This window comes from Nematolebias whitei, chromosome 12 (assembly GCF_014905685.2).
Source record: "Nematolebias whitei isolate Nwh7 chromosome 12, NemWhi1, whole genome shotgun sequence".
Lineage (NCBI taxonomy): Eukaryota > Metazoa > Chordata > Actinopteri > Cyprinodontiformes > Rivulidae > Nematolebias > Nematolebias whitei.
In genome coordinates, this window is record NC_056509.1 from 36885048 (window position 1) to 36897856 (window position 12809).

A 12809-nucleotide genomic window follows, 5' to 3' on the forward strand; every position below is an offset into this window, starting at 1 on the left:
GACTTCAAAAGTTAATCAGCTGTAAAAGTGCATCCAATCATTACTTTCTGGTATTTTCACTAAAATCTGTCCAGTGGTTCATGAGATATTTTGCTAACAAACAAAAAGGGTTGACTCTAACAGTTAACAGTAAGGTTTTGGACAAAGATCTATTACCACTCAGAGAATGTGTTGTGGGGGGACTCTGCTGCTCCATCACATTTAAGCTCATTATATGTAAAATGGAGAGACGTAGCCATTTTTATGTTTGCTAAGTTTCATCAGCTGGCTGTCTTGAATTGGTTTGACGTATCTGGTGAAAACTTTCTTAACATTTCGGTAAAATCCATCCCAGTGGTTCATGTAATATGTTGCTAGACAAACAAACACACTGGTTTTTGGTGGCAGGCAATAAAATATTCTGTCAGCCATAAAAACATGTTGACCCAGTCCGGATACCTGTCACGATAACAAATTTGCTGGGCAATTAATTGTCTCCAAAATTATTGTGATAAACGATAATATTGTTTGAAATTTGACAATAATTATTTAGTAATTGTTGTCAAATTTAAGAAGAAATGTTGGTTAATTTTTTTTATTTTTGGGCAGCACGGTGGCACAACTGGTAGAGCTGCTGCCTCTCAGTGAGAAGGTTGCCGGTTCAAATCCCGGTCCGGGGGCCATCCTGGGTGGAGTTTGCATCTTCTCTCCGTGCATGTGTGGGTTTTCTCTGGGTACTCCAGTTTCCTGCCACAGACCAAAAACATGCATGTTAGGCTGATTGGTAACTCTAAATTGCTGGGTTTGTTTCCTGGATTAGATTTCTTCATGTCCTGCTCCTCAGAAATGTCCTCAGATGGACATGGGCCTTCATCTAAACAATTTTACAACGTCAAGAAATAATAATCATAATCCGTGGCTGTTTAACTTCACCTATCAGATTCTTGTCATGCAATGTTTCCTAACAGCTGTCGCACTGTCAGGATGTCTGTGTGTAACAGAGAGAGTGATGGCAGCAGGAGCCCCCGCCAAGCTCATGGGACAGTTGGAGAGGAGCAGACGGTCGTGTCGTTTCCCTGGAAGCATCTGGTGAAACTCAAGTGTGTAATTTAGAACTACGGGTGGCCCTGAGCTGCACATAACACACACACACAGTGATGGGGTGTAATTTACCTGGGGCCTATGGGTGGCCTGGTATCCTGTTACACTTGTCGTACACGCAGACAGGCTCAAACACAGTTCACGCCGCCGACACAGACGGAGAGAGTGAAACTAATTTCTCCAGGCCCTGCAGACAAGAGTAAGAAATCACACAACACCAGGCGAGATGCGAAGAGGTGAAGACTTTACCCCCAATATATTCACCTGTGGGAGTTGCTTCACACCATGTCACATCCTCTCCGTTTCATCAACCTGGCTCCTTTTCAAAGCCCGAGCTCAGCCGCCCCCCCCCCCCCCCCCCAATCCCAAGAGAGAGACGGAGATGAAGGCTTTGGGAACGAAAGGGAGGAAGACTGATTAGGAGAGTGCATCCCTCCCTGCATTCCTGCACTGACCTTCTGAGTGGTGTGGCACTGTAGCTATCATCGGCCCACCATGTTTTACGCTTTGCCTTTATTGAGGGGGGACGGATTATTGTTGCTCCAAACCTGCATGCTCCACCCCCCCACCCCCAATTCCAACTGTGAATGAAGCATATCTGGTTTCACGCAAGGATGGACAGACAAGGTTGCCCCAGACATTTACAGTTGGCTGTTTGACATGTCTGGCTGCAGCGGAGGCTGATATGATAGCCTGTCTGCGAGATGACAAATGTGTGTGTGTTTGAGCGAGAGAGTGAGAGACAGAGTGAGAGACAGAGTGAGAGAGAATCAAGTTGTGTTTGATCCCTTTTCCCAGCTAAGGGGCTTTAACTTTACTCCAGGTGCAGAAAAGTCAACCTGAGGGCATGGGAGGCATGTATACAGATGAGAAAACAGGCCTAAAGCATGTGCACGGGCATGCACGTGCACACACACACACACACACACACACACAGCGGCATGGAGTTTCCTTTAAGCAGACTGAGTAACTTGTGGTTTAAACAGGTTTACCAGTCCAGTGGTGTTAACCGTGGAATGCCTCTGAAGACGCAGTAATGTGCTGTAGGATAAACAGTTCTGTTGCTGCCTCCACACGAAGACATCAATCAGTCCCGAGCCGAAATACAGAGAGTGAGAAATGAAAAGGTGAAAGGGCCAGCTGGTTCAGTGGGCAGGGTAATGACAATGTGCAGGGCAGCCACTTAGAGGCAGATGGAGTTAGTTTTCTTTGCTGCAGGTCAGGTCCAACTGAGCAGGGAGTAAATTACTTCCACCACTGCATGAGCAAAAACTTTTCTTTATGCAACATAAATAGAAGATTCTTCACCTAAATGTATCACTCACCATTACAGTTACTGGTAAAAGCCTTTTTCTTTATGCCTCTGAACGCAGCGCCAACATTATCCCTCTGCATCGCCACACAGGGAATCTGTGTGGTCCGTAATGAGCCCAGCAAACATCTGCTCCTCCCGTATTAGAGACCATTTTCTTCACGTCTCATCCTGTAATATGGAGAAATTAGAGTGCAGGGAGTCCTCCTGTGTGTTTACACACACACACACACACACACATTCACAGACATAACATAAGGAGTCCAAGTGTTTTTATACTGCTCAACTGACGCTCTAACATACCAAGTCAACACCGCAATTTTCCATCCACAACAGTAAAACACTACCGGGTGTCTTTGGTCGGTGCTCCCAGACTTTTTCCCCTCTAGCTGAAAAACAAGATGTTTTGCAAAATGAGTTTGTTAAATATATAAAAGCATCAGAATGTTTTTTTTGTTTTGGCTCAAGAAATTGAAGCAGAAACAGTATTTTTTGGGCCTGTCACCATTTGTTTAAATAATTCATGATTATTTATTTTAGCTTGGAAAGACTTTTCCTTCAAAAAGGAGCACGAGTTCAAGAAGAGGAGCAGCACCACCTTGTGTTGCAACTCTGACCCAAACTTTCACAAACTTTTTTTTTTTTTCATCCTGCTTGACCTGAAAATTCAATTTTTATTTCTACTGCACCAACAGAAGTTGTCTCGTACAAAAATATGCACATGCATAAAAAGCCTTTTAGTAAAGTTCTCTATCTAAGGAAGCCAGCAGACGCTTTGAATCTTCACTTTGTCGCGTTCTCCCATCCTGAGCAAGCACAAAGGAAACAGTGGAAAGGAAAAACTCCCTTTTAAACAGGAGGAAAGCTCCAGCAGAACCAGGCTCAGGACGAGCGGCCATCTGCTTCAACTGGAAAATCAGTTTCTACTCCCAAAATGCACCTGTATGGTAAGAAGGGAGAGTTTTTCACATAATTTATAGGTAGAAATGCACAAATCTAACATTTGCTGTACTCTTTTTAGGATATGTGACATAAAAGTGGCAGATTATTTCAAATCTCTTATTGAAATAAACATCAGATTTATCATGAAAATTAATTGCGCACATGAAAAAGAGCTTAAAGTGTTCGTTTGTTACTAAACAATAATGCAGTCATACTTGGTGTTAATTATTTTGTTAAATTCCAGTTAATGTTTTCTTCTCTGCTTGTTTGCAACCAAGAAGTCTGGAGAAAGAGCAGAGAAGAACTGAAACTGTATAAACAGAAAAATAAGAAAAGGTTGAAGAATATGTATTGCTAAAAAAGAATATAGCCGTTCCAGAACCCCCGCAATAAATGAAAATCTGCGAAGTAGGGACGTTATATTTTAGTATTTATATATTTTAAGGCTTTAGAAATCCTTCCCACACTCTTGCAATGTTGTAAACTCTTAAAAACTTAACGTCGTTTTCACAACATACGTATATGTAGCTACTAAATTTTACTCACCAGCTCTGCAGAACAACAGCGGCTCGATTCTGTTTCGGTGGACCTACGCTGCCGGTTCTGGTCGTCTCTCTGGCTCAGGGCTCCAGAGAGACCAGACCTATGGCGGCGCGTCCCTGCTCTGATGTCCTTGTGAGCCGGCTACCACCTCTCGAGTTCACCGATGGGTCCGGAGGTTCTGTTTCGCTCTGGTTCTGGTCCGGTTCCGTGCAGCTCTCTGAATCCGCTGGACGCCAAAGTCACTGTGAATGACTGAACTTTTTTCTGATTAGACCAAAACTTTTCCTCTAGTATTTCAGCAGAAGGCAACGGGGCTTCTGAGTGGGGCATTGTTGGCTTCTGGGAAATGTAGTCCTTATGAGCGGCAATACTATACAAGCTAATTGAAAGAGAACTACAAAATGGCGGCGCCCGTCCAAAGTATTTTATTTTTTCGTTAAACTTTTTTTCTGTACTGACCCAATCACGTAATATTGAAGGTGAGCGTCGTAAGTGTACAATTTTTTTCCCTCGTGCGAAAAACCGCGAAAGAGCAAGTCAGCAAAAGTCAAACCGTCAAGTAGCAAGGGACTACTGTATAAGGAATGAAAGTGTAGACCGTTTGTTATATTTGATATTGAAGACATTTTATTAATGACGGTAACAAATGTCAGAGGCAACATCAGTGACTGAAAAAGCTCCCAGCAAACTGATCACAGAGACAAGAAGGTTATGGACAAAAGAAACATCCACTCTGCTTCGTACTGCGGCTGCAGTCAACCACTGCGCTTTAACATGTCTGCTGTCACACATCCACACAAAATGTTCCAGACGTTCCTCCGTTAACATTTAAGTCTGTCATGAAGGAGCTCTTCACTTGCTCATCTCCTCCTGGACTTCCTTGTGGATGTCCTCCTCCAGTTGGGTCGTGTCGTACTCCTTCAGCATGTCGTACTCGAGCCAAGGCTGCGCTAACTTTTCAACTTTCTCCTTCTGTCTAGGCGTCAGGTTGAAGTGGGCGCCCTGAATGTTGAACTTGGTCCATTCCCAGTTTTTGGACCATGGCTTGGGGCGCATTAGGACTTTACACTGGTAAACAGACAGTTTTTAAAGGTGCGTTTTACTACTGAGTGTTTATATATGAAAACAAACATCACTTATTGGCACCACAACAAATTAAAATATTTTTAATGACAGCAGTCACAACCATATGCATGCTTCACTACAAGAAAACAAAAAAAAAAAACAAGACCTTTAATAATTAAAAGAAATATAAATATCTGCAATAAATGTAGCTACATTTGGCAGCACCTTGAACGTCTCACCTTGTTCACAGGCACCTCTCCAGAAAGGGAGATGGGCACAGGCTTCATTTCTGGGTCCACGGTGCTGTACTCAGGCAGAGCATCTCTTAGATACATCAGATTGTCATCCAGCCTTTTCTCCAGCTTCAGCACTTCAATATTCTGTACGTGAGGGTTGTACAGCTCAAAGCAGATCTCCACACCTAACGCACACACACAAATAAGTTCATATATCTTATTAGGACATTGTACTGACTTCCATTCATTACCATTACCTAACCCCAACTTAAACTCTATTCACACCTGAGCCTGTAACTCATAAATGATCTTCCATTATAATATAACCATGCTTTGGTCCTCATAAAAACATCCAGTCCTCACAAGGTGAGTGATTGCTGTATTTTTCGCCATATAAATCACAGTTTTTGCATAATTTACGTGCCCTGCGACTTACACTTACAAGTTCAACTGAGACACACCTTTGCTATAATTTCAAGCAAACAAATAATTGTTTTTAAGTGTTAATCTTGTTAAATTCTTGTTGAAATCCTCCCATGCACACTCCCATGGCTGCCATTTGGCAGCCAATTGATTTTTGGTACAACACCGGCCCACATTTCTGGGTTGTCAGCGGTGACGCATAATAGATGCGACATATACGGCAAAGCGACATAATTATGGATTTCTCCACTTTATTAGACACATTTGGACTGATGCGACTTATAGCGCGGTGCGACGTGTACAGCGGAAAATACGGTACAATCAGAAAAGGTCTTAAATTGGTAACATACACTAAGTGCACACATGCATGAACACACACACGTTTTACTTTACACTCACTCAGCTCACTTCTTGCAATAGAGACGGTAAAGCTAATGTCATATTTTAAAAATGTACGTTAGCAACGTTAACAAATATATATATTTAAAAAAAATCCTATTATCAGAAATGTCTTTATGGATGGATCCAACCCAGTTTAGACAGTTTTAGCATCAGGGTGCAGACAGACTGCAAACAGTGGGTAGTTTTAAATAAAGAATGGAGGGGAAACACTGTAATGCAGCGGGTAATGGCAGCAAGAATTAAAAATAAATCTTAATAAATTAACCTTTTGAAATAGAGCAAGAACTAAGCCTCAAACAACATCATGGTGCTTATGTTCCAGAGACCCCTGCAATAGGTGAAAATCCACAATGTAGCTTTGTTGTATTTATTTTATTCATATAAATATATATATATATATTATTTATTAAGGCTTTATAAACCCTTCCTACACTCCTACAAACCTTTCCCACTCACGTTTACCAGTAGCGCGCAGCACTGAAAACTTTCGACCACGCCCACCTGCGGTGTGGGTCCCACCCCAGTCTATAAATTGCACTGAGACCAGGAACAGACTCCCCAACAGTGTTTTCCTTCAGTCATTTAGGAGCCAGTGAGGCCCTGATCTTAAAGGACTGTGCCTGTACTCATAGAATCTGGGGTTACAGTGCATACTCAACGTTTTATTTCATATAGGCGTTTATTCCTTTAAGGCTATTGCTAGCAGGTTAAAGGTGAAGCAGGATGTAGTCTATTTCTCACCGAGTCCGTTCAGCACCACAGTCACACAGATAACTGCTTACACTCTTTGAAACAATCCATATTGAGCCTTCGAATCACACGCCACTGAATCTGTGCGCCTGAGACGGGCTGAGCAGCAGAGAGAGAAATAATCGGCGTCAGACTGAAAGCTGAAATGTCAAACGCTGCTGCTGTGAGAACAGGCAGGATGGAGAGCTCACGAAAACATCTGCAGCATCACTATAACAAAACTCTGAGGACGGAGTGAGTCAGGGAGAAGCTGGAGACGTCGCGCAGATAAAAATGAATGAATGCGCACGGAGAAGTCCAGGAAGCTGCTGTGCAGATGTCCTGCACTGACACTCCTCTGTGCAGATCCGTGGAGGACGAGATTCCTCTGGTGGAGTGAGCGCTGAGCTCCTCTGGAGTGGAGTTGCATTCGGACCTAAAGAATCCGACCCAGCCCGAGCCCGATACGACCAAATAATTCTAAGTAGAGGCCTGAACCGGAAGCGCAGACATAGTTTAATTAAGCTTTTACTGCTTTTGTAAGTAAACCAGTTTTGACATGATAGTTTTAAAAACGCATTTCAAAGAAAGGAAGATATAAGATTTATTGTTTATTAATGAGTCACCAAATGGATATCTTACATTAATGTACAAAACGAATAGCCTAAAAATAAAAACTCTAACACTAGGCTATTATACAGATGAACAAAACACATTTTAGAGCAAAATTATTTGGAAAAAATATAGAACAAGGCTATTTTAATTTAAACCTAAAAGAGAGTCGTGCAAAATGAACCGGAGTCACACTGTTGCTGATGATAACCCACACCCAATCAAAGCAGGGTGGGCGGGGCCACATGCACAATTAGCTGTGCAATGCGCCCGCGCTACTCTCTCTTTTCACAGTCTGATTAACTATTTCCTTTCTTCCCTCATCCTCTACATATAAACTTACTGCCTCCTCCTCAACAAGCAGATTAACACAAATTTATATTGTACATTCTTATTTAGTTTTCTTTGGGCTGTGAGTCGTAAAACTGCACCACAGAAGCCCGAGCTCGACCCGGCCCGCCCATCAAGCACATCATTTTGGGTCATAAATCATAACTCTGCTCAGGGACTGATATCCAGAGAAAATATACGGCTGCTGAGCCGACAGAGCAAGTCCTTGAGACTGATCTCTGACGTGCAAAAACAGACGCTAAGAGCGGCGTGATACGGCCATGCGTGCGATGCAGCGGAGCACGTGCACAGGGCAGAGGAGATGAGAGGTGGCTTCCTCCTCCACTTGCGCAAGCGGTATCAGTGGCATAGAGTATGTACCGCAAAATCTCGCAATACAGAATTAGATATATATTTTTAAAAACCCACGATACAGTGAAGCCGCAAAAAATGAACTGTGATATAGCGAGGGACAACTGTATATATGTTTTGATTTACTAAAATCTTTTCCCCTTGCAGTTTGTGCTTTAATACACTGAATGTTGCTATTTTAGCCGTCAAGTGTTAGAAAACAAATCTTACCTTGACCATTCAAGATGTTTCTCAGGATGAACGTGGCCCCCAGTCCTTTCCCACCCCTCTGGATACAGATGCCAACAAAGCGATTTTTTTTCCCACTAGCGTTGCGATCAGCCATCGTCACTGCAAGGATACTTCCTGAAAAACATTTTTTGTTTTTAAATGAGAAAATGATCAACGCTGGCACAGATAACTAAATTAATTCAAACGATGAGTCAAGACGCATCTGTCAATAACTGAGTAATTCTGTCAAAATTATGAGATCATCATTATTTTTCGAGAATATCCCGATCAGTTTGTCATAATTTGAATAAAGGTTTTTATGGCACGCCCATGTTTTTTCCAGTGTCGTCATCTTGTTGCATTTCAGTCTTCTGCTGGTGACAAACTGAGTCCTGCATCAGACATGATGTACTTCAATAAAACTTCAAAACAGATCCTAATCTACACAAACATTGTTTTTAATATGCCTAAAAAAATGTAATATTAGACTTAAACAATACTGATGGGATACAAATGAAAAGACACCGTTAATAAAACTGCACATTGCAATAATCTGCGTGTCAATCGTTTATTGATCACAACTGAGCAACACATTTAACTGCCATAAATATTATTTATGTTATTATGTGATATGTTTTGTTTACATGTGTGGTTTACATTATTCATTTATTTTGAATATTGATTTGTTTGTAAGTTAAACCATGTAGGAACCATTTTTCAGTGCTACGTTGCACTGGGGACACTTTAATTTGTTACAACCCTCCTCCAAGAGGGCGTGTACAGGAGGAAAAGTTTGATGCCTCCTTGCCTAAAGCTCTAAGAAGCTACACTGACTTTTTTTGGTTGAAGATTTACTTTTGTTCCAGCTGACTCGTTCCCTCTTTGGTTTATGTGCAGCCAGCGAGGTATGCTTATTTGTGTTATGTTTCATTGTACATATTTATAGTAAATTTGTGTGCAATATATGAATATTGTGTGTTTTGAGCAGTTCCAACGGTGGATTTGATGACCATAAGTGCCGTTCAGATGAATAAATCCATCAGTAACAGAAGAACGATGGTGTTTATTTCCTAGAGGGAGTGAGAACACCAATCACATAACTCTTGTGACAGTAATTATTATTTTGCTGTTGTTGTTGTTCAACCATTTGGATGCTTTTTTGTTTAATTTACCGCAAAATGTTTTCAAGAATTAAAAACAAAATATTTTACTTTAAACAGAACATGGGCTTTACCGCCTTAATATGCACAGGAGATTAAATTTACTTTTATTAATTATATAATGATTTTTCTTTTTCCCTAATAAATTTAGTGTTTTGGGACAAATGACCCTGTTTGTCAAAAAGGACTTTTGCATAATGTTGACAAGGCAAAAGACAACATTATTCATGCAGAATACATAAAGTTATTTGGGTAATTCCCTCCAGTAGATGCTGTAGGAACACACTAACCTTAATCTAATTGAGCATGCATCAGGACACTAATCTTAGTTTCTTACCCACGTAGAATTCAGGGATGTTGAGGACTTTCCTCCTGCGGATCATGTCTTTCCTCTCCATATAAAACTTAAAAGGATCTGTCCTCTGTCTGGGTGGAATGAACTCTGGGCTTAGAAACCTGGAAGAAATCAGCCAGAGGTACTTTAAACACAACTTGCACAGCAACACACGTGCAGCGATTCTGTACAAAATAAAATAAAAATTCGTACTTTCGCTGAGACTCCGCAGTTTGCGTCTTATCTAAAATGACGGGTTTGGATGGAGGGACAAATTTTGGAGGCTCACTGTCCCCGTGAAGACGCACAGACGTCGACAAGAACCCTGAAAACACAACCGTTTTATTCTCAGTTGACCAAATTAAAACAGCTAGCTAAAGCGCTAGCTTCTTTTGCACATGTAACGGACGTTAATTGCAACTAAGACACGTTCACGCTCAGTTAGTTAATTATAATATATTACAGACCCTTAAAACACATTTAACACACTTACGTTCATTCTGGAACATAAAACTTCGACATAACCTAAGCGAAAGGTTAAACTTTTCGAAACCCTTAACGCAAGCCGCCATGATTGACCTTCTGTTATCACATTGTATGGAAGCTGAGACGGCCAAAAAGTCTTTAACGCGCAATTTCGCCGAGCTGTAGTGTCGTATTTTATCCACCAGGTGGTGCCAGCGATCCGTCCGCTTTAAATTCATGTTCAAAAACAAAACAAGGATTCTTTTAAAAATACATACATTGAATCATGTGAGTACCGACTTAACATAAACGGTAGAATAGTATTGTAATTTAGCTCATTGTGCACATTACTATTTACTGAATATGTTTACAAACATCGACAAGATGACATCACCTTGTTTTCCATGCAAATGCAGATTGTAAACCACAAGCTGCAAATTATTTCTAGTAACGTTTATATTTGGCACAGTGTTGCGCCAAAGTAACCGTGCCCGAAAGAATTTGTGCCAGGAACCAGGAAGAGCGAACCTAATTGACGCGTCAATTTGTGCGCGCTCCCGAGACAGTGGCGCGCCGCTCCTGCTTCCTGCAGGTGGACTGCCTCCTCCTGAACACGCAGCTGGGAACGCGCTCTGCGCTCGTCTCCAAACTCCCAGGAAAGAGCTCGGTGCCAGCAGCTGCTCGGTGGGAGGATGAAGGGAGGCTAGAAACATGGGCTCGCGCATCTCCTGAACCTGGACCTCGCTGCTCGGACTTTTCTCGTGATTCGGAGAGAGGGATTACAAACTCCGAGGCTTCAATGATGTTCTTCTCAGATGGGACTTTCTCAGCCGTCAGTTTTGCGCTCCTGCTGGGAATAACGCGTCTGATCCACCTCTGCGCTCTCTCCGAAGGCTCCTCACACTTTTCAGGTCGGAAACTTGTGCTTTGATGAAAAAGTTGTCACTTTCTTTTGACTTTTAATATAAAACCAAACACCTCATTATTTACACATTCCATGTGAAACCTGAAATCTCAGACCCCAGCACTGATTAATATGACGCAGCCAATTGGAGCCTTTGTTCATCCTGCTGAGATTGTCTTGAGTCTCATCACGGCCCGTGTCTGTGGCGTGCTGCAGCATGCGCACCCAAATGTTTGGAAACCAACCGGGACACATCCTAAACACGCGGAAAGGACCCATATCGTGCTTATCTTATGCCCGTTACTGCGACTGTTTCTAAATAATAACCCAAACAGGCTCTGCTTCCCTAAAGGTCAGAACACGGAGGGGGGGGGGGGGGGGGGAAGGTAGTTTTTCCAGCACATCATTATAAACCTGCAGCAATCCGATGATGCAAATTGTGGGGTGCCGTTTGTAAAGTTACACAATCAAAAATTAATAGCAATATTTTTGTTTTATTTAGCCTTTAATAAGAAAAACAAAGTTGTTTTCTTCCCAAAGTCATATTTTCACCATGTTGTTCATACATTTATAAATGCCATAGTTCCACAATACATATTTAGTTTACAAACTAAATATTTAACTTGCAAGTTAAATATTTAGTTTGGCAAACTAAATATTTAGGTGTAAATTAAATATTTAATTTCAAAGCTATATAATTTATTTTCAAAACTATTTATTTTCCAAAATAAATCTTTAATTTCTAATCTAAACATTTTAACTCCTGTACTAAATATTTAGTTTGCTAACTGAATATTTAGCTTCAACATAAATGTTTATTTTCCAAGCTAAACATTTAATTTCCAAAATGAATATTACATTTGCTAACTAAAAATTTAGCTCGGACCTGAAAATTTGACTTGTAAGTTAAGTATTTAGGTCTGATTTATCTTGTAAGTTAAATATTTAGCTAGTAAGTTAAATATTTAGGTCTGAGCTAAATATTTAGTTAGCAAATTAAATATTTATTTTGGAAATTAAATCTTTAGCTAGGAAAATATATATTTATGTCCAAGCTAAATTTGCTAATGAAATATTTAGTTTAGGAATTAAATGTTTAGCTTAGAAACTAAATGTTTAGTTTTGAAAATAAATATTTAGCTCAAAAATTAAATATCTAATTTACATCTAACTATTTATTTCACGAACTAAATACTTCACTTGCAAGTTAAATATTTAGTTTGTAAATTAAATATTAGGTTTGGACATAAATATTTAGTGTGGAACTAAATATTTACCTTGCTAACTAAATATTTAACTTGCAAGTCAAGTGTTTAGTTTGTAAACTAAATATTTAGCTTATAAATTAAATATTTAGTTTGGAACTATGACATTGATAAATGTATAAATAACATGGTGAAAATCTGACTTTGAAAAAAAAAAACTTTTTTTTCTAATGAAAGTCTAAATAAACCAAAATATTGCTGTTAATTTTTGACTGTGTAACTTTACAAACGGCACCCCATAGGAAAATGAGATCATTTGAATTATGCAATTAATTAGAGTTGCTTGCTGAGAACTGTTTTATAAATGCTGCACAACTCAAAGTCCAACAAGCTGCATATGCTTAATTAGTGGTCACATCAGGTAACAGGCACTGATTTTATGTCTGCTGTACTAAACTAGTGTGTTGTATTAGTGAGCCCAAGGC

At 40.4% G+C, this 12809-nt stretch overlaps 2 protein-coding genes across 2 annotated transcripts in view; one reads left to right on the forward strand and one right to left on the reverse strand.

Annotated features, from left to right (window-relative positions):
• Positions 1-4536: 4536 nt before the first annotated feature.
• On the reverse strand, positions 4537-10343 carry mrpl19 (mitochondrial ribosomal protein L19). Its single transcript, XM_037685515.1, has 6 exons — positions 10244-10343; positions 9964-10075; positions 9754-9872; positions 8257-8391; positions 5182-5363; positions 4537-4945 (listed from the first exon to the last, which is right to left on the reverse strand). Exons 1-6 carry the CDS (start codon positions 10320-10322, stop codon positions 4730-4732), a joined length of 843 nt encoding a protein of 280 aa, XP_037541443.1. The 5' UTR covers positions 10323-10343; the 3' UTR covers positions 4537-4729.
• A 671-nt stretch (positions 10344-11014) lies between these two features.
• LOC119418254 (protein eva-1 homolog C) overlaps positions 11015-12809 on the forward strand; it is a 104707-nt gene continuing 102912 nt past the window's right edge. Inside the window, exon 1 of the mRNA XM_037685516.1 lies at positions 11015-11126. Within this exon, the coding sequence (XP_037541444.1) occupies positions 11015-11126 (112 nt within the window). The remainder of the gene's footprint in view (positions 11127-12809) is intronic.